The sequence below is a fragment of the Leopardus geoffroyi genome, chromosome C2 (assembly GCF_018350155.1).
Source record: "Leopardus geoffroyi isolate Oge1 chromosome C2, O.geoffroyi_Oge1_pat1.0, whole genome shotgun sequence".
NCBI lineage: Eukaryota > Metazoa > Chordata > Mammalia > Carnivora > Felidae > Leopardus > Leopardus geoffroyi.
In genome coordinates this window covers 149,678,661-149,700,048 of record NC_059333.1, presented here as the reverse complement: position 1 = coordinate 149,700,048, position 21,388 = coordinate 149,678,661, and the positions used below count along the sequence as shown (strand labels likewise).

General features: G+C 44.6%; 1 protein-coding gene across 4 annotated transcripts in view; it reads right to left on the bottom strand.

Annotated features, from left to right (window-relative positions):
* ULK4 (unc-51 like kinase 4) overlaps positions 1-21,388 on the bottom strand; it is a 583,089-nt gene that overhangs the window by 477,764 nt on the left and 83,937 nt on the right. For 3 of the 4 annotated variants that reach the window (XM_045436431.1, XM_045436433.1, XM_045436434.1), the window contains 2 exons: positions 8,229-8,336; positions 3,636-3,719 (listed from right to left, as the gene is read on the bottom strand). In XM_045436431.1, coding sequence (XP_045292387.1) covers positions 3,636-3,719; positions 8,229-8,336 — 192 coding nt within the window. The remainder of the gene's footprint in view (positions 1-3,635; positions 3,720-8,228; positions 8,337-21,388) is intronic. The other variant, XM_045436432.1, reaches the window with a different exon arrangement.

Genomic DNA, 21,388 nt, shown 5'->3' with positions numbered 1-21,388 from the left:
GGTTCCTCAAAAAACTAAAAATAAAACTAACCTATGACCCAGCAATTGCACTATTAGGCATTTATCCATGGGATACAGCTATGCTGTTTCGAAGGGACACATGCACCCCCATGTTTATAGCAGCACTATCAACGATAGCCAAAGTATGGCAAGAGCCCAAATGTCCATCGATGGACGAAGGGATAAAGAAGATGTGGGGTGTGTATATATGTGTGTGTGTATACACACACACACACACACACATACACAATGGAGTATTACTCGGCAATCAAAAAGAATGAAATCTTGCCATTTGCAACTACGTGGATGGAACTGGAGGGTATTATGCTAAGTGAAATTGGAGAAAATCAAGTATCACATGACTTCACTCATATGAGGACTTTAAGACAGAACAGATGAACACAAGGGAAGGGAAGCAAAAATAATATAAAAACAGGGATGGGGAACATAAGAGACTCTCAAATATGGAGAACAAAGAGAGGGTTACTAGAGGGGTTGTGGGAGGGGGGATGTGCTAAATGCGTAAGGGGCACTAAGGAATCTACTCCTGAAATCATTGTTGCACTATATGCTAACTAATTTGGATGTAAATTGAAAAAAATAAAAAATTAAATTAAATAAATAAAAATAAAAATAAAGAGAGTGGGTGTATCAGTGTGCTTTTAACCATACACATAAATTTCACATACTCTTTTGTTTATGATATATGTTTCACACACACACACACCCCTACATCAGGAAATATCAGTAGGTGCTGGGGAAAGTTTTTCTACATGGAAAAAATTAATTGTTGAAAATAAGAGGCTTAAAAATTATTCACCTTCAACTACATCCTAAATACATTAGATACATGCTAAAGAACTGCTACAATTCAGTTATTTTTGTAAACAAATCTTTTTTTAGGGGGGATAATCACCCCCTAATCTATCTGTGTTACAGAGACAATGTTCAAGTTTAGGTTTCTCCCACTATCCCAAAGTACCCTGTTCCTATGAAACCTTTAGGAAGCCCAAATGGTATAAAACCAAGAGCTATCACCATAATTTAAACAGAAAAGGTTTTGAGTATTCCCAGACCCCAAAAACAACCTCTCTCAGGCTTCTCTGATACCTTAGGACCCATCTTGTTAATGGATGCAGAAAATACATCAACACAAGGCACAGATGCTCGAAGGCACGGTGGGCTCAGTGGCTTGATGCTGAGATGCCGAACATAGTTTCTGGGGAAGGAAGGACCTTGGCGGGCCACTCTCCCTGCTTCTCAGGACAGGCAGAGGCCTGCCTGTGTAACAACTGGCTGCAAAACAAACCCTGAATGCTGTTTTGCTTTTTGCCTTTTTTCGTGGGAGCAGAAACCCTCTTCGTATTTCTTTCAATGAGAGAAAACAAGTACTAATGTGGGTCTTTTGTAAAAGTTAAGTCGGGCATAACATGTACTTTTGAAAAGTGAGAGACACCTGCATGTGCTGTCCAAGCACATATTTAACTGCTTTTCTAACGTACAATAAAATTTTTGTAGAGAGGCCTGGACTTCCCTCCCTCTTTATGGAAAATACACAAGACCTGTCATACATACCAAGACAATAAAAGGCACATTTGCTACTAAAATACGAAGTATCATAATGATTAAAAATAATTGTTTAATAACACACACGGATATCAGGCATTATTCTTCATCTTACACATACAATGAAAAACACGGAAGGGTGTGGGAGAAAATATTCGATTAAGGATACAACCTCATGAACTAGAATTAGTAACCTTTTACTGCCCATTAATCTTATTATGGAAACTGGTCTGGATCACCCAGCAGAAGAACCAAGAGGCACTCAGAGATCTTGGAAGGAAGGAAGATCTATTTTACACGGGTGGGCTCAGAGGAGAGCATTCTCCAGAGATCTGAGTGCCGAATGCAGGTGGGAAGGGTAATTTATAGCGTCATCTTCCACATTCCTGACGGCTTTCGGGCACGCTGCAAACAGGGCAGGAAGAACCCAGAAGATGAGTCTCTGAGCTGGGAATTAGAGCTTGTTTTAGTCCCATAGGCCATCTTATGGTGCAGAACTTTACTTATTTTCCCAACAGTAATTTGGCACCTGAGGCAAGTAGGGTGGGAACAAGAATCTGGAAGGGAAGTCGTCAGGCAGGGACTGAAATTCCCTAATCAGTCCTGTTGGCCGTCAAATGACGGATTTTTCCCTAACAATCTTCGTTTTAAAAATTAAGATACAAAGTTTGCAAAATTTCTTTATGCTGTGAAAAAAGTTCCTAGAAGACTCCCTCTCTCCTTTGCGTTCCCATAGTTCTGTGCTTCCACATTTATACAGTTGACATGATCCACTTTGTTTTTATCTGATCTCCCCCAATAGGTAAGATCACTGTGCGTGAAGAGTATTCATCTTCTTCATCTGTGTGTCCCCAAGTGTGCCTAGCTTGAGGTCTTTTTTTTTTTCAAATTTTTTTTTTCAACGTTTATTTATTTTTGGGACAGAGAGAGACAGAGCATGAACGGGGGAGGGGCAGAGAGAGAGGGAGACACAGAATCGGAAACAGGCTCCAGGCTCTGAGCCATCAGCCCAGAGCCCGACGCAGGGCTCGAACTTGCGGACCGCGAGATCGTGACCTGGCTGAAGTCGGACGCTTAACCGACTGCGCCACCCAGGCGCCCCAAGGTCTTGAGTGATAAACTGAAACACATCTTTTGACTACAGAGAAACGTGACTTAATTCTCATATCTTTGGTAAAGCACAATTTACTGGCTTTATTCATACCCCATAATGACAGCTGACATCTCCAACGCTACGGGCTAGGAAGTTTTCAAACTTCCTTTCTGGATCACTAGGGCAAGACCGTGCAGAGCGCTCCTGCACCTGGAACATCATCCCTTACCATTCGATGACGCAGGAAGTAATGAACTCAAAAGGAACATGTTTATTGGGACATATTTTTTTCATTCCTTAAGGAATGTTTTTAGCCTATGGCTCTGCCTTGGGTGAAACAATGTCAAATGGTTTAAAGCAAACAGAAAACGTGACCCTTTTAGGTCAGCTACTCGATTCTTTACAAAGTCACACACAGGAGCTCCCTATGCCAGTCGGTTAGTTGGCCAGCTGGCTGGTTTGCAGCCACTACCGATGGCATGAGAAGGACCGTGAATAAATTGAAAAAAAGAATCACATGATAAATACCACTTAATATTAAAATCAATGGATACTGGCGGAAGGTTCCTGTTTCTGAACTGCACGATGGCAAGCCGACAAGATAATCACGGGGCTTGTGAGGCCCCCAGCGAGGTCTCTGCATACACCCTGCTTGCTAAACTGGTGTGTCAAGGAGTTTAAGAGCAGGGGAGTATTGAGGACAGGTTATAAAAAAGCTACTTACGCTGCTTGTGTTTGCTATCGTATTTTAAAAAGGCGAGACGCTTCAGAAAGTGAATGAGAGAGCTGGTTCATTTTTGCACTTGCGCCAGCCACCACAGGTCACTTGCTCACAGCGGCTTGTCGGGATTATTTAAATTCAGGAGCGATACTCGGTTGACAAGCTCCCCGCACGGCCGCAGGCTACACTCCTCACACAGCGCCTGAAGGGTTATTACCATGCGGGTGTCTACAGAGGACCACAAAGGAGCCTTACCCCTTCCCGAAGGCACCTCATTAGCACTGTGTACGAAGCCAAGGGAACGGCCCAGCATTCTCTAGGGTTCTTTTTTTTTTCTTCCTAAAAAAAAGTGGAAGGAAAAGCAGTGAAGCTAACAGCACAAAAGAGATTAACCCGTTCGAGAAAAAGACCGTTTCAAACATACAAACTCTCTGAAGCTTCTTAATATCCTATTGAAAAGTATCACTACCCGGCAATTCTGACCCAGTGAGGGGGTCTTTTACTACGTTGTACACACAAGGTGTTTCTCCTTTCTCCTCATGTTCTATATGATGTTCATCAGACCCCTCCATCAGAAGCCAGGCAGGAAGAAGAAAAAAAAAGAAAACTAAGAAATGACAATACGATCCACTTGGCAGAGAAACTACTCTATTGACAATCGTAGGTGAGAATACAGATATTCCTACCTGAAAGGTATTCCATTATTCGAAAGGATTTGAAAGCACAGAACTCACAGCTCTGAGGAGGATCTCAGGAAAACCCACAAGCACAAGTAAAAGGCAGTATGTTGCCCGGTAAGACAATGTGCTAAATAAAAATTAGCAAGTGTGACTGGTGGGTTCGCTGATTTTAATGATATCGGCAAGGATTCTCTCACAGAAGAACCAAGTTAGGGTAACAACCACAGAAACACCACTGTAATTTCTCAAATAAAATCTAATTATAAATTAGGTACCACACAGAAAGATTGGGGGGGGGGGGTGGCAATTAATCCCTTTAAGGCAATGAATCTCTTTAGGTTCTGTTTGGAGAAAATATTTAAGACCATCCAAATTTTAGAACTGGTACCTTATTGGTCCAGATGCTTTTTATACGCATGATGAGAATCATGACCCATTAACACCGTATCCTTGCTCCCACACAGAATCCCACACAGGTCAGAGGCTAGACATTATCATCCCAGGCTGCTGCAGCTTGAAAATCACTATCGAAAATCACAAAAATTCAGCACCCAATTTCACGTCCAAACGTGATTTTCTTCCCTTCCAGCTCACTTGTTCAGACCGTCTACCACACCCTTTCTGTACTCTATCGCCTACCCTCCCCCAGCCACTTAGATCCCCTGGTCTGTCGTTGAATCCCTCCTGCCAAAGGCCAAAACCCTTCCCGCATGTCCTTTTCCCTTCTCTGGGGAAACCAACCCCCGAGGGAGCCGGCGGCTTGCTTCCCCAGGCCTGCGCTCAGGCAGCGGGGCTCTGAGAGGGGTGACCCCACGACACAGAGCCCATGGATGACGTGGGATCAGCAAGCCCAGGGAGCTTCGTTCTCACTCTGCAGCATCCGGTTCTCCGACCGACTCCCTCTCAGAAAGGGCCACTTCACAGCTGTGATCCTCTGGCCACTGCACCGACTTTCCTCTGCCACAGAGATCACGGAAGTCGTGAGTGAGAAGGCAGCTCCCGGCGTTCCTACCCCTGCAGCCATCTGCTGCACCCAGCGGTTACAACGGGACAGGCTCCTCCACCCCTTCCACGTGGGCCCAGGATCCCATGCCCATCCTGCCTCCTCCAGGGTCATCACCTTGCTATCTACCCCATACTGTCAAATTTTCCAAGTCCTGTCCACGGGGTCCTTTCCATTTCCACCACAATAACCTCACCGTCCCCATCTTCCAAACGGGGCTCCCTGCGGCCTCGGCCCCTCCGCTCCTTTTCACACCTATTCTCGATTCACAATGCTGGTCCCAGCTTCCTCACCGCCTGCTAGAGGCTCAGCGCGCTCCAGGATGCTTTCTTCCAACTCCCTCGCTTGAAGTCAAGTAAATAAACATATAAAACAGCTCCTGTTGAGTTTCTGGTGACTTTCACGCCACTCGATCCAGCAGGCTCTTTTCAGAACTTTTTCATGGACCGTCAGCTACCTCAGCCCTACTGGCTTTCTCTTTCCTGAAACACCCTCTTCGCCCGCCTAACTTCACTCCTACTTCGCTTACTCTCATTTCAGCTCAGAATCTTTTCTTACCATTCTCCCACCTATTCTCCACCTTTAAGCCAGAGTCATCCCTCTGGCACTGAAATCAGATGACACCATTACCCTTCTTTAAAACCCTAGTGACTTCCCCTTGCTCACAGGCTTAAGACGACGACATCGGACTCATCCAGATTCCTTCCTGAACATGCCCTGGCCAGTCTCTCCAGCCCTGCCTCCTTGCTCACTCCCTCCTGTCCCATGGGTCTTGGTGTGGGGCGCGCCTTACAGAAGCACTTACGAAGTGCCAGGAATTCTTCTAAATGATGGTCACACAGCCGTGAACAGGACTGAGAAATTTTCTGTTTTAATAGCATTTAGTGGGGAAAGAAGAAGACGAAGAAGAGAAAGAAGGAAGAAGCAGGTGGAGGAGGAGAAAACAAGGCAAGTCAGTCAAGATGCTGGGGCCGCTACAAAGAAAACCAGAGCAGGGTACGGAGCGAGAGGAAGACCGTAGACAGGGTGGCCCCATCTCCCACCACGCAAGACCACGCAAGGAGAAGACTCTCTGAAGGGATCCGAACAGAGAAAACGCAAGTACCTCAGGGAGAATCACTGCCAGCAGGATGAACAACTGCAAAGGTGTTGAGGCAGGAGTGTGGCATGGCGGGTTCAAAGAGCCATGGGGAGGTCAGTGTGGCGGGAGGAGGAAGGCAGGAGGACAGCAGGGAGAGAGGAGGTCACACAGGCACCGGGAAGGCAGCCCCCCAGGGCCTACAAGGTCAGTGGCAGGATTTGGCCGTGACAAGAAGCGCTGAAGGGCTCTGAGGAGTGACAGACACTGTAGACGCCCGTGGCTTAACAGGCTCAGTCTGGCTAACACAGGGTAACAGGCACAGAACAAAGCAAGGAGGTCATCTTAGAGTTCTTGCAACTGGGCAGGTGAGAGATCATTATCAGCTGGACAAAAAGGTGACACAACAGGAACGCCCAGGCTCCAAGTGGGAGGTACCCCTGATACAAGAAAATACACACAAACAGTAAGCAAACTGCCTCATCGTGTTGTTGGCCGATTCCGCTCTGCTCTTCCGTTCTCAAGCCTGTCACCTTGGGGTGCTTCCAGAGAGCCAACAGGACAGGGCTTAGGTCTCTGTATTGTACACAATACACACTATCACATCGGGTCAGTCTTACTACACCTGTACTGAGCGGAGATTTGAAGGTTCACATATATTCAGAGTGACCATTCCAGAAAAGCCCTCATCTCGTGAAAAGTTAATGATTTTATGGTGCAGGGACCTAACTTCCGTTTCCAGTTTGCTAACCTAAGTTGAAGTCAAATGCCACAGAACCACCCCTTTATTAAAATAGCCTAGCTTATAGCCAATTAAAGTATGTACCAAAGAAGAGGATTCTTTACATCTACTTCTCAAAGCAAATAGAAATAGCATTCTATATGATGCCAAAAGATTCTAGAAAATGCAAACTAGTCTGTGTGACAGAAAGCAAATGAGTGGATGCGGGCAGCAGTAGGAAGGGCAGGAGGAAGGTATTATTGCAAAAAGCGTGGAGAGTCTTTTGGAAATGACAGGTATGTTCATTATCTGAACTGTGGTGATGCTTTCACAGGTGTGTGTGTGTGTGTGTGTGTGTGTGTGTGTGTGTGTGAGTATAAATTGATCAAATTGTAATCATTAAACATGTACAGTTGGCTGCATGCCAATTATATCTCAATTAAGCTGGAGGGAATAATAATTCAAAAGAAGAGAAGAAAAGAAACAACAAAAAAAAAGAATTACACTACACTCTCATCCCTGATCAGATGGCCAACTAGGCACCTGACCACTCTTCTAATGAAAGCAACTCTTTTTATTCTGACATCCTCACAATGCATCAGATATCTGACAGGGAAACAAAGAATCAAACCAAAAGTTAGATAACTGCAAGCATGAAGGCCAAGCTGAGCACCGAAAGTCTGCTTTTACTCTGGGGGCCTGCAAAACTTGGTCATGACCCCAGGCTCATGGCATCGAGCCTCATGTCAGGCTCTGCAATGACCACTGACCATGGAGCCTGCCTGGGATTCTCTCTCTCTCTCCTCCTCTGCCCCTCTCTCCCCCACTCATGCTCACTCACTCTCTCTCTAAAATAAAAACATTAAAAAAAAAAAAAGACACATTCAGTACAATTCCAAATACACAGCAGAAGACTCAAAATTATCAAGATAACAGTACTTCCCAAATTGATCTGCACAATGTGATTTTTTTTTTTTTTTTTTTTAATGATTTGCAGAACTGGACAAGCTGATTCCAACATGCAATGCTCTTAGGGGCGAAATCAAAACAACTTTTAGGGGCGCCTGGGTGGCGCAGTCGGTTAAGCGTCCGACTTCAGCCGGTCACGATCTCGCGGTCCGTGAGTTCGAGCCCCGCGTCGGGCTCTGGGCTGATGGCTCAGAGCCTGGAGCCTGTTTCCGATTCTGTGTCTCCCTCTCTCTCTGCCCCTCCCCCGTTCATGCTCTGTCTCTCTCTGTCCCAAAAATAAATAAACGTTGAAAAAAAAAATAAAAAAATAAAACAACTTTTATAGGATATTAAGGCTTGTTAGCCAGGATATGTCAGAACATGTCAAACAGCAAAAGAGGTAATCAGAAGGTCTCACCTGGGTGGCTACAAGGTAGATCAGCTCCCCAAGGGTTGGTAAGAGGCACTGTTTTAATTTGCTATTTCTGAAGTTTTCCCTAATTAACTCAGTTAAGACAGTAATTGCCTGAAAAGGGGGGAAAAAGAGAGAGAGAGATTAGTTCACATGTATCTCTTAGTTCTTTAACCTATAGGTAAAAGACAAGACACTCAACAAAATTCACTCTCCATTTTTAAGAACTAGTTTCCAAATTATTTTCAAAATATGGGTCTTATTCCTGAGAAAGCAGTAAGTGTCCCAGAGAAAGGTAAAAATGTATCTAGTGAAAGAAAGGCACATACATATGGCACTTGTCAGTTACTAAGAGCTTGCACTCCATGGCTGATCCTGCAAGGCCACTGTTACTCAGTCTCTAAACACAAGGAACGGAGGCTTCAAAGAGGGACAGCAGGTCTCCGTCCAGTTCACTCAGATACCAGGAACTGAACACAGATGGCAGGACAGAGCCTACCATGCTCCAGCACCTCCGACTTCGAAAAAAGTCTTACACTGCCTTAAACTTTTAAATGACTCCTCCCAAAATCTCAGAGTAGTAAATGTTATTCCGAAGTGTCAATATAATCCACTTAAAAATTCAGTAGGCTATTTTATCAAATCCAGTTAATTTCCTAGGTGTCATGCTAAGAAAATTACATACACTCATTGCCGGAATTCATACACCAGAACACACGTCAATGAAATCACAGTGTGACCATAAACTAAGAGTAGGTTCAGGATGCTATATATAGAGGGGCCCGATTCTGAAACAAACAAACAAAATACGTAGTGTGGAAGCACTGCTCTAAAACAGCGTAATTCAGGGGCTCCTGGGTGGCTCAGCTGGTTAAGCATAAAACCTCGGCTCAGGTCTGGATCTCGCAATTTGTGAGTTCCAGCCCCAAAACGGGCTCTGTGCTGACAGCTCAGAGCTTGGAGCCTGCTTCAGATTCCTTGTCTCCCTCTCTCTCTCTCTCTCTCTCTCTCTGTCTCTCTCTCTGCCACTCCCTCTTACCTCCCTCCCTCTCTCTAATAAATGAGCATTAAAAAAAAAAAAATGCTGGGGCGCCTGGGTGGCTTGGTCGGTTAAGCGTCCGACTTCGGCTCAGGTCATGATCTCACGGTCCGTGAGTTCGAGCCCCGCGTCGGGCTCTGGGCCGACAGCTCAGAGCCTGGAGCCTGTTTCAGATTCTGTGTCTCCCTCTCTCTCTGCCCCTCCCCTGTTCATGCTCTGTCTCTCTCGGTCTCAAAAATAAATAAACGTAAAAAAAAAAAAAATTTTTTTTTTAAAAAAAATGCTATTTGCAATCACTAAAAATATTAAATACTTAAATATAAACTGAACAAGGGGTGCCTGGGTAGCTCAGTCAGTTAAGGGTCCGACTTCAGCTCAGGTCATGATCTTGCCATTCCCAAGTTCGAGCCCCACGTCAGGCTCTGTGCTAACAGCTCATAATGTTAGCTCAGAATCTGGAGCCTGTTTCAGATTCTGTGTCTCCCTCTCTCTGCCCCTCTCCTGCTAGAACTCTCTCTCTCTCAAAAATAAACAAATATTAAAATATATATGTGTGTGTGTGTGTGTGTGTGTGTGTATATATATATATATATATATATATCCAACATATAAAGGATCTACATGTTCTAACTACACAATATCATTTAAAAGAAATCCAAGAAGATCTAAATAAATGGAAAGATGAATTTGTGTGTGTACTGTATTGTTACGTAATTATGACGTATTGCCATCTTAAAAAACCTTTCTGACTATGGAGAGACTGACCCTCCCAAGGCTAGCCAATTCTTAGAGACAGCAAAGGCTCAGGAAATTTTCTTTCATATGCAAACTAACCAATCCAGAGCCATACCCTCCTCTATCTGGCCCATACATCCCCCCCAGAAGGTAATATTCTTCTGCCTTAATCATCCCAGGGGCAGTTACTATCCAACTATCCCAATAGCCCAGAGCCTACTTAAGTTATTCAACTAGTCAGTTCCAAGCTATTCACCCTACCCTTGCCATGCCTTTCCTGTAGAAATCCCAATAAAGGCTATGGCTTAAGCAGGCCCCTCACTGCCATCTTTTGCCTCCTGACCACCGTGGTATTTTTCCATGTGGCCATGTGTGGCATGCCATGCTAAGTCTCAAGGACCTATTAGTATAATACACTTTGTTTTCCCGAGCCTCTCCTCTGTGTCCTCTGGCGGCCACTCCTGACCATCTTAGAAACAAATACACAAGAGGTATACTAGATGGGAAGACAATATAGCAGAGATGTCAATTTTCCCCAACCCAACAGCCCAGATTAATGCAATTCCTATCAAAATCCTAGACAAAAGTTTATGGATATCAACAGGATTATTCTAAAATTTATGCGTAAAGGTAGCGGCGCCTGGGTGGCTCAGTTGGTTAAGTGTCAACTTCGACTCAGGTCATGATCTCACAGTTCATGAATTCGAGCCCCTCATTGGACTTTTGTCAGCACAGAGCCCGCTTCAGATCCTCGATCTCTGTCTCTCTGCCCCTTGCACTCTCTCTCAAAAATAAATTAAAAAAAAAATAAATAAAGGGCACTGGGTGGCTCAGTCGGTTAAGTATCCAACTTCAGCTCAGGTCATTATCTCATGGTCTGTGAGTTCAAGCCCCACATCAGGCTCTGAAGCTCAGAGCCTGGAGGCTGTTTCAGATTCTGTGTCTCCCTCTCCCTCCCTGTCCCTCCCTCACTTGCACTCTGTCTCTCTCTCAAAAATAAACATTAAAAAAATTTTTAATAAAACAAAATTTATGTGTAAAGGTAAAATAAATAGAATAGCCAAAACAATTTGGGAAAAAAAGTGCTGAAATTAATCTGATCTCAACACTCAGTATATACATAATGTAATCAAAACTGTGAGGCACTGTCAGAGACAGATATATCGATCAATGGAACACAGAATCCAAAAATAGCTCCACAAGTATGGCCTGCTGATTTCTGAGAAAAGTGCAAAGGCAATCCAAAGGAGGAAAGTCAGCCTTTTCAACAAATGATGCTGGAGCAACGGACTATCCAAAGGACGAACAAAAAGCAAGCCTCAACCTAAGTCTAACGCTTTATACAACATACAAACTTAAAATGGATCACGGACTTAAAAGTAAAACATGAAACTATAAAATTAGGGGAGGGGAGAATGGCGTAAACTCTTCAGGGTCTAGGTAGAAAGTAGATTGGGCACCAAAAGCACAGACACTGTATCAAAGAAGATATACAATTGACAAACAAGCACATGAAAACATGTTCAACATCATTAGCAGTTAAGGAAACACAAATTACAACCACAATGAGATAACACTGCACACCTATGAGAATGGCAAAAATAAAAAAATAAAAACAGCAACAACACCAATTGCTGCTAAGGATGAGAAAAACTAGACCACTCAGAAATTGCTGGCAGGATACAAAATCGTACAGCTACTCTAGAAAACTGCAGCAGTGTCTGGAAAAAAAAACAAAAACCAAAACACACTCAACGTGCATATACCAAAGGACCCAGCGAACCGTACTCCTAAGCATACATCCCAGAGGAACTGTGATTTGGTGGCAAGTCCACGCTTTCCTGAACCCCAAATCTTAAGCATTTTTCCCAGAGAAATGAAGACTTTCATCCACACAAAGACCTGTACATCAGTGTTTGTAAGAGCTTTACTCATAACTGTCAAACCTGGGAATGACACTGGTGTCTTTCGACAGGGGGATGGTTAAACGAACTGTGGTACAACTGATCCCATGGAGTCCCAGTAAGCAATAAAAAGGAACCAACTACTGACACGTGGAACAACCTGGATGAATCTCCAAAGAATGACACCAAAGTCTAAAAGCCAGTCCCGAAAGGCTACACGATATGACTGCGCTCACACGACATTCTCAAAATTATACAGGTATAGAAATGGAGAATAGATTAGCGGTTGCCAGCGGTTGGAGTGGGGGTGAGACAAATGATAAACAGCAACATGAACTATTCTTGGTGATGAAACGCCTCTGTTCCTTAACTCTTTCAGTGTCAGTATCCTGGCTGTAGTATCAGACCGTAGGACTCCCAAGATGTTACCATTGTGAAAAACTGCATCAAGAATACACAGTATCTCTGTACTAGTTCTTACGACAGCATATGATCTACAATTATCTCCAAGTAAAAGGCCTAATTCTTTTAAAGAGTCAACCTCATACTACATTTGAAACCTAGATCCTACTTTCTGCTTCACAAAGTTAGGGGCAGGGATTTACAATATTTCCCCACTGTCGAATCCACTGGCGTTCTGAATCCGTCAACGTCACTTGAAATTAAAAACACTTTAATGCTGAAGATCTTTAAAGAGATAAAACTGTCTGAACCGCCTGCAGCTTAACAGAAATTACTTTGGAGCTTAGTGTCTTGTAAACAGATACACATCATATAATCCAAGCTAGTAACACCACAGCCAGCGGACAGCTCATTTGCAAAACAGTTTAACTTTGGATAGCACTAAACGGTACACAACACAGAATGCTTGTCTGCAATGTTATTTGCATAGATTTTCCACTTGTTTTTTCCTTTAATGTTTATTTTTTGAGAGAGAGACAGAGACAGAGTGCAAGCAGGCAAAGAGACAGGGAGACACAGAACCCGCAGCGGGCTCCGGGCTCTGAGCTGTCAGCACAGAGCCCAGCGTGTGTGGCTCAAACTCAACAAGCCATGAGATCATGACCTGAGCCAAAGTCGGACACGAAACCAAGTGAGCCGCCCAGGCGCCCCTTCACTTGTCATTTTTAAAGAAATTTTAATATTGAAAAGCACAACTGTAAGAATAATAAACAACCATTCCACATGAGGGACAAATAACCAAAGAGAAAAACAAGTTTTCGTTGACCTAGGTACAATGACATTTGAAAATGCCAATACTGGGGCGCCTGGGTGGCGCAGTCGGTTAAGCGTCCGACTTCAGCCAGGTCACGATCTCGCAGTCCGTGAGTTCGAGCCCCGCGTCGGGCTCTGGGCTGATGGCTCAGAGCCTGGAGCCTGTTTCCGATTCTGTGTCTCCCTCTCTCTCTGCCCCTCCCCCGTTCATGCTCTGTCTCTCTCTGTCCCAAAAATAAATAAACGTTGAAAAAAAAAAAAATTTAAAAAAAAGAAAATGCCACTACTAAACAGAACAAAAGGTTAAACATAGATTTGTTTAGCCCTTCTTTAAACTCAAAAATATGAGTAATTTGAAGATACTGTTCTTATGTATGTTTTCTTGTATTCTGTGAAAATTCACCTGGCCTTCTAACACTGAAACTAACAGAAAAAAAAAAAAAAAAAAAACAGCAGATATTCAAGCATTATGCTAGTATTGTGTGCCATTTTTTGAAAAGCCTAAGTAAAGGAAAATAAGGTGGGGGGGAGAGGGCTTATTTCTAGCATCACTGTGCTTTGAGGCAAATATACACCGTCGTTAATGGAGACCATCCTTCTGCAACTAAAGCCATGATTGGTCGATTGGCCACTACACATAATAATTTAAGATTGTACTATTTCTTAAACTGCTTTGAAATCCAAACCCGTTTTATCACAACTCTGACAAGGTGGAATGAGGCCTCTTCTGGCTTTATACGAAGGCATCAGATTGAATTAAATGGTCAAATGTGCACCAACCTCACGTAGCCTGGACTGAGTCTCTCGGGTCAAAGGCAAAAAGACAGGAAGATGACGAACTAAGAAGTATGAATACCAATCGGAAGTTCCGCAGTTATAAAACTAATGCTTGGACACTTGCACAGATATCATTTGCTTGCTCTTGACCCTCAAAATAGTTCTTAAGTGTCCATGTTCACAGGTATACAATTAACAGCTACAAACAGAAACTGAACTAAACTCCAGATCCAGGAAGTAGCTGGCATTTCCTAGTCAGTGTTTTTACCCCACAGGGACATTTTTAAAGCCCTACCTAACTACTCCCAATAGGAGACACAGCAGCAGTCATCGTAAGGGCTATACCATAACCTTTTAAGTTAGATGTTGTTCAGTATTCTCCCCTAACCTCTGAAATAAGAGGTATTCCATCCACAAACTCAAGTAAACCAAGAATTCCAACGGACAGCACTCTGCCCAGGCTTTTTCTTTCTTAGAACCCCACTTTCAATGTCCCAAACATAGTGAGGGCATATAAAATAAGAACACCGTGAGCCTCACAGTTCTTGCCTGAATTTTATTTGTACTGAATCTTACATTCCTTTGGATCCTGCGTTTCTGATTAAGCCTTCACAAGTAAAATCACACCTGTGGACTTGAAACTTAAACCCTCATTTTCACAAGTGCTGGTTAAAAAGTGAGGCAGAGAAGGAAGTCTTGACACATAAAGACAGGTCAATGATGCAGAAGAAAGATGGCAAACTTGCTTGACGGGAACAGAATTCTGTTCTGTGTTTAATAACCAAAAATATTATTGCAACGAAGCAGCGTAGTCTGCATGAACCTCTCCTGGTGACATCTTGACATCAAAGTTTTAATATTATCTCCGTGGACGTAACCTTTAATTATCTCAGTATCGGTTGGCATCTAACTCCTAAAATCAGGCAACGGGGAACCTCAAGTAAGGACTGCTAACTTGTCACTTCCCTGTTGAGGCCTAAATATAAACAAATAACCTATAATCGGTGGATTCCTTCTCTTAAAAATAACAAACTGTCGGGGCGCCTGGGTGGCTTAGTTCTTTGGGCATCCAACACTTGATTTCAGCTCAGATCATGATCTCATGTTTGTGGGTTCCAACCCCGCACGGGGCTCTGCACTGGCAGTGCAAAGCCTGCTTGGGATTCTCCGTCTCGCTCTTCCTCTGCCTCTTCCCCAGTCGTGCATCCAAGGTCTCTCTCTCTCTCTCAAAAATAAATAAACGTTTTTAAAAAAAAAAGGAAAACTGTCAGGAAAAGCAAATAAAACACCTAAGCAGATTTCTTATGCCGTCTTTTACGGTCATATAGAAAGTTTGGAAGCACTCAGTATACCAACTCTATCAACTTCATAGCCTCTTGTTTTGTTTTTAAATTAGGTGTCAACAAATTTCAACTGCAAAAGAAACCGGTCACTTTTCGGTCACCGGTCATCCAGTCCCTCTTCCTAACACTCCTCAACCTCTTTTGTGGCTAAATACCTTTCCTGTACCGGGTTTAGTCTGTGGGATGACAAAACAGGCATTCTGCACCCTAAATATGGAAACTGAAAGGATCCCCAACTCCCTCCAGAACCTCTTTCCTCCCACAGTGTGGTGCAGTCAAGAGAAGGCCACGATCTAAACTCAGCCAGCGGGGCTCTTGCTCAGAAATATGAACCCTGGGGCACCTGCGTGGCTCAGCTGGTTAAGCGTCCAACGTCAGCTCAGGTCTGGATCTCACGGTTCCTGAGCTCAGCACAGAGCCTGCTTCAGATCCTCTGTCTCCCGCTCTCTGCCCCTCCCCCACTCACGCTCACACTCTCCCAAAAATCAACATTTAAAAGAAACAAAGAGAGAGAGAGAGACAGAGAGAGAGACAGAGAGAGAGAAAAGAAGGAAGGAAGATAGATAGATAGATAAACCTTGAGTGGAGTGACCCGCAGTAATGGCATAGCTGACCTTCACTCACTCATTCTGGCAGTGGCCCCAAGCAAGACTCCAAGAGGGTCCTGCTCCAGAGGCCTTCCAGAGCCGCCAGGTCCTCACTGCTCCAAAGCAGTCTCTTGGAGCCTTTGACCTTGCTCATCCCCTAATAAATACCCGTTAGGCTACACTTAGGCAGAGTCAACCCGGAAAAGTGGCCAACAGTGCCCCTCCTTTCCTGGACACACAAAAAGATTCCCCAGCCCCCTTGGTGTAACTAGTTCCCGCCTACTCAACGTGGAAACGATATCCATACACCCACGTGCAATTTTCTCGCCTCTCTTCCCTGCCCCAGGAAACGTTCAAGCACGACACTGGATGGAGATGGAAATGTGGAAACAGCCGGGAATGCTGAGGTCAGCTGCCCTTGGAGCCACCTAGGCCCGCAGGATCAAAGGTGAGCCCGAGACGTCCAAGGTCTTTGTTACCACAACATAAACTAGCCAGTCAGGAGACTGATCCCTCATTCAATTCAAGGAGACCATCCTAGTTATACACAGAAATAAAGGAGTTTTCATAATTCAAATAATCACTAATAAAACACTCAGGAAACTATGGCACACACATCTAAGGAGGAAAGATGATCATTTGTATGGCAGCTAAAATCTGCCATCAACATTTCTGTCATGGATCTGCCACCATGAATTCAAGGCACCAACTACTAGAAAAGCAGTGTATTAAAAGTATCTGGATAGATCTTGCTATGCAGATTAAGTTAAGAAATCAGAGGTCAGACTGCAATAAATCTGTAGTGTGAAACCTGAGTAACCGTTAAAATTCTTTTGTACATTCTGATAGGTGATAGACAAAATATCCTGAACACTCCTCCCACTGAAAATAACAAAAAATGCTGGAAAAAATCTTTTTAAATAGCTTTATAAAATGCATAGTTGAACCGGCAAGAAATTAGGAAACCTCAAAGACCAAAAGTAGAGAGAAAAGAGGAAAACAGAGAAATAAGTAAACCCTCAAGATACTTTAACCCTGGCGGCATGTGCTAAATCTTGGTGATCTTGAAACAACCTTTTGAAACGGAACAAGAGACAAACCTCAGGGCCTGCCCATAGTGTGGCATCAAATATAGGAGACCATTCACATTCAGATGAAACCCCAAGGATGGATCAGGAGACTACAGATGCTGGCAAGGATGTGGAGAAACGGGAACCCTCTTGCACTGTTGGTGGGAATGCAAACTGGTGCAGCCGCTCTGGAAAACAGTGTGGAGGTTCCTCCAAAAATTAAAAATAGAATTACTCTATGACCCAGCAATAGCACTGCTAGGAATTTACCCAAGAGATACAGGAGTGCTGATGCATAGGGGCACATGTCCCCTATTGTTTATACCAGCACTTTCAACAATAGCCAAATTATGGAAAGAGTCTAAATGTCCATCAACTGATGAATAAATAAAGAAAACGTGGTTCATATATACAATGGAATACTACTTGACAATAAGAATGAAATCCGGCCATTTGCTGCAACGTGGATGGAACTGGAGAGTGTTATGCTAAGTGAAATAAGCCAGGCAGAGAAAGACAGATACCCTATGTTTTCACTCATATGTGGATCTTGAGAAACTTAACAGAAGACCACGGGGGAGGAGAAGTGGGGGGGAGTTACAGAGAGGGAGGAAGGCAAACCATAAGAGACTCTTAAGGACTAAGAACAAACCAAGGGTAGATGAGGGGTGGGGGAGAGGGGAAAGTGGGTAATGAGCAAAGAGAAGGGCACTTGTTGGGATGAGCACTGGGTATTGCATGGAAACCAATTTGACAATAAACTATATTTAGAAAAGAAAAGAAGAGAAAAGAAGAGAAGAGAAGAGAAGAGAAAAGAAAAGAAACGAAACGAAAAGAAACGAAACCCCAAGGATATATGAATAAAAGGTGAACCAGCCTACAAAAGAGGATGGTAAGGAATCTTGAGATCTTGGTACTGAATGAAACAGTGGGAGACAGGGAGGAAATCTTCCCTAAGAACTGAACCAGGTCTGAAAAGCAAGTCTGCAGATCACATTCACATTGCCTCTCACCTGGGAGACCGGAGATTCAAGCACCTGGGACTTTGCCAGGCTGACCAGCAGCAACCTGACCTTAATGATGGTCTACAGTTAATGAGGTCAAAATGCTAGGATTCCCCGAGACTGTAGAGCAGTGGTTCTCAATTTTATTGTGCTTCATAATCACCGAAGAATTTGCAAAGATACACTGCTGAACTCCACCCCCAGAGATTCTCATTCAGTAGGTCTGGGGCGGGGGGCCTGAGAATCTGTACTAGACGTCTAACAAGTTGCCCAGTGATGCTTAAGGTCTAGGACAACATTGAAATCACTACTGTGGAACTCAATATTGCCTGCATATTGGAATCATTTGCAAAGCTTTAAAAACTATAGACACCTGCATCTAGCCGCAGAGACTCTGGTTTAGTCGGTCCAGGGCATAGCCTGGACATCCGAATTACAGAAAACAGAGTCTGAAAGCTCAGGGAACTGAAAATGTTGACGTGGTTCTACAAAATGCAACCTGCCCAGCCACCCCCTAAACCATCCCTCCAAGGTGGGCCTGAAAAGCATGCCTTAGTGAGAGGGACACCGGCATCTTTGAGAAGCTCTGAGGTGGCTATCCTTGACAGGCCAGAAGGGACAGTGGAGCAAACCGACAGTGGAATTGGGTTCTCTGGTCACAATGGGAATAATGGGATGGGATCCAGCAAGGGTAGGAGCCCATGCAGCACTTAACTGTAGGCACAAGTGCCACGGTGAGTCACATGCAATCTGTGATCACAGATTCTGACCCCCTGGAGTCCAAGACAAGGACAGCCTCTCACCTAGACCCCAGGCCCAAGCTGCTTCACAGACCCAGAGCTCCTCCATTAAGCTAATGGTCCCCTCCGAAGAGATCCCTACAAAATGGCCACAGAGCGAATGCTGGGGATGTTCCCCACCACCTTCCTTCCCCAGACTGTCCTCAGACATTTACCATGGGACTGAGCACTGGGAAAAGGGAAACGCCCAGACCCTCTGGCTCTGAACTTGGGCTGATCTCTGGAGACCTAAGAAACCACTGTACTGCAGTAGTCAGATCAAGAAAGAGCTTATCAAGGCCATGTGCCACATGGGATCTTACTAAACCCATCTCACATCTGTCCAGTGGGCCCGTGGACCTATCCTCAGTTATTTTCCTAGGTCTAGAACATACAATGAGAAAAGATACACTCAGCAACTAGCAGGATCCCCACAATGGATTCCCAACGAGTGGACTGAGGTCTATTCAGAGTACCAAGAGACAAAGTAGAAGGTCCTGGAACTACAACACCTTCCCTGCCTGCCCACCCAATGACAGGAAACCAAAAGCAGGTCATATCCAGCCAGGTCAATTATTAGGACTCAATGGCACCAAATACTTGAGAGGTACAGGGATGGTGATTTCTACCACGTCCCCGTTTAACTTGCCTGTCAGGCCAGTACAGAAGCCACATGGGTTACAGAGCAGGACTACAGATTACTGCAAATTTAATCAGCTGACGATGCCTATTAGAGCTGCAGTTCAGCCGTGCTATCTTTACTGAACCAAATTAACATAGCCCCTGGCACTCCTTATGCTTTCTTTCCCAGTCCGATCAGTAAATAAAATCAGAGGCAGTTTCAACTTACTAAATTGCCCCTATGTCAAGTCTCCTGCTCTGTCATAATATAGTCCAGAGGAACCCCCATCACCTTGATAATCTGCAGGATATCCTACTGATTCGTTATACTGGTGGCATGCTAACTGGACCTGGTAAGTAGCACCCTAGCTTGTATGCCAGAGGGTAGGAGATAAATCCTGCAAAAGCCCTTGGTCTATTACACTGGTGAAGTACCTAGGAATCCAGCGGTCTTGGGGCATGTAATAAATAATACTCCTTCTAAATTAAGAGAGGGGTGCCTGGGTGGCTCTGTCAGTTGAGCATCCGACTCTTGATTTTGGCTCATGTTCTCATGGTTCACGGGATTGAGCTCCGCACACAGCCCTGTGCTGACAGCAGGGAACCTGCTTGAGATTCTCTCTCTCACTCTGCTCACCCCCCCACCAAAAATAAATTAACTTTAAAAAATAATAATGAAGTAAAAGAGAAGTTGCTGCACCTCGCATTACCCACCTAGATAAGGAGGTTCAATAGTGGGGGAGTCTGTTTGGGTTTTATAGGCTCCAATCCATTTCCTGATCATTGATAAGGCTGCCGGTTTTGAGAGGGGCCCAAGAAAGGGTTCTGCAGCAGGTCCAAGCCAAAGCACAAGCTTCTCTGCCAGCTGGGTCTTAAGACTCAGCAGACTCAATGCTATTGTATGTGACTGTGGCCGACAGCAATGCTATACAAAGCCTATGGCAAGCCATAGCAGCAGACTGCTAGCACAGACCTCAAGGATTCTGGAACAAGGCCCTGTCCTGCCCTCTGTCAACAACTGTCCTTCATCTCAAAAGCAGCTCCTGGCTTGCTGCGGAACCCTGGAATAATATGGGGCCTGCCCTGCCCATCATGAACTGGATGTTACCCGTAACATGGGTTACACACAGCAGCATTTTACTTTTCAATTAAAATGGTAACAATGGGCCCGGGCCAAGCAGATTCACTCACTCCATATGTATAGGTGACTCAGACTCCCATGATTATCTGCTCCCACTGCTCAGCTGCCTCCCTGTTCCTCGGCCTATACTCATGATTTCCCAGAATGTTCTAGATCTCCTCCCTCTCAGGAGAAAAAAAGCATACACCTGGTTTGCATATGGATCTGCATGTTATGTCTGAATCAGCAGGAAGTGGATGGCCACGTCACCGCAACCCCATTCAATTTGGTCCACAAAGACAGTGGTGAAAGGAAATGCTCCAGGTAGGCAAAATTGTGGGTGGTACTTCTCTAAACGAGAGAGATGGACCAAAGGATGGGTCTATACCAACTCAGAGGCAGTAGCTAACTAGAAAGAACAAAATTATACATCCCCCCCCCCTCAAAAAAAAGTGTGGGGAAAGGAGTATAGACAGAGGCCTCTTGAATGGGAGCAGAGTGTAAATACATTCATAACCCACCCTATAAATGCCCACCAGAGGGGATCAACAGTCAGCTGGAAAAGCAGAACCACCTGTGGGTGCCAGTCAACACTCTTCACCGGTTACCCTGGTGCTTGCTCAAGGAAGCCATGTACAACCAAAACAGCATGGAGGCCAGACTGGTGACTATGCACAGGCCCCACAACATGGAATTGTGCTCACAAAGGACGACTTGGCCACTGCCGAGTTCCAGCCTGCCGTGAACAGAGACCAACACTGAGTCTTGATGTAACTCTGTTCCCTAGAGGACCCAGGTGGTCACACAGTGGCAGGCTGATTACACTGGAACTCTCTGATCATGAAGGGAACAACATTTTGTCCTCACAGGGGCAGATGCCTATCCCAGGTATCGATTAACCATCCCTGTCCCTGCACTTGAGCCACCTCTAACATCCACGGTACTGCCCTTTCAATCAGCCTCCCACTGCGA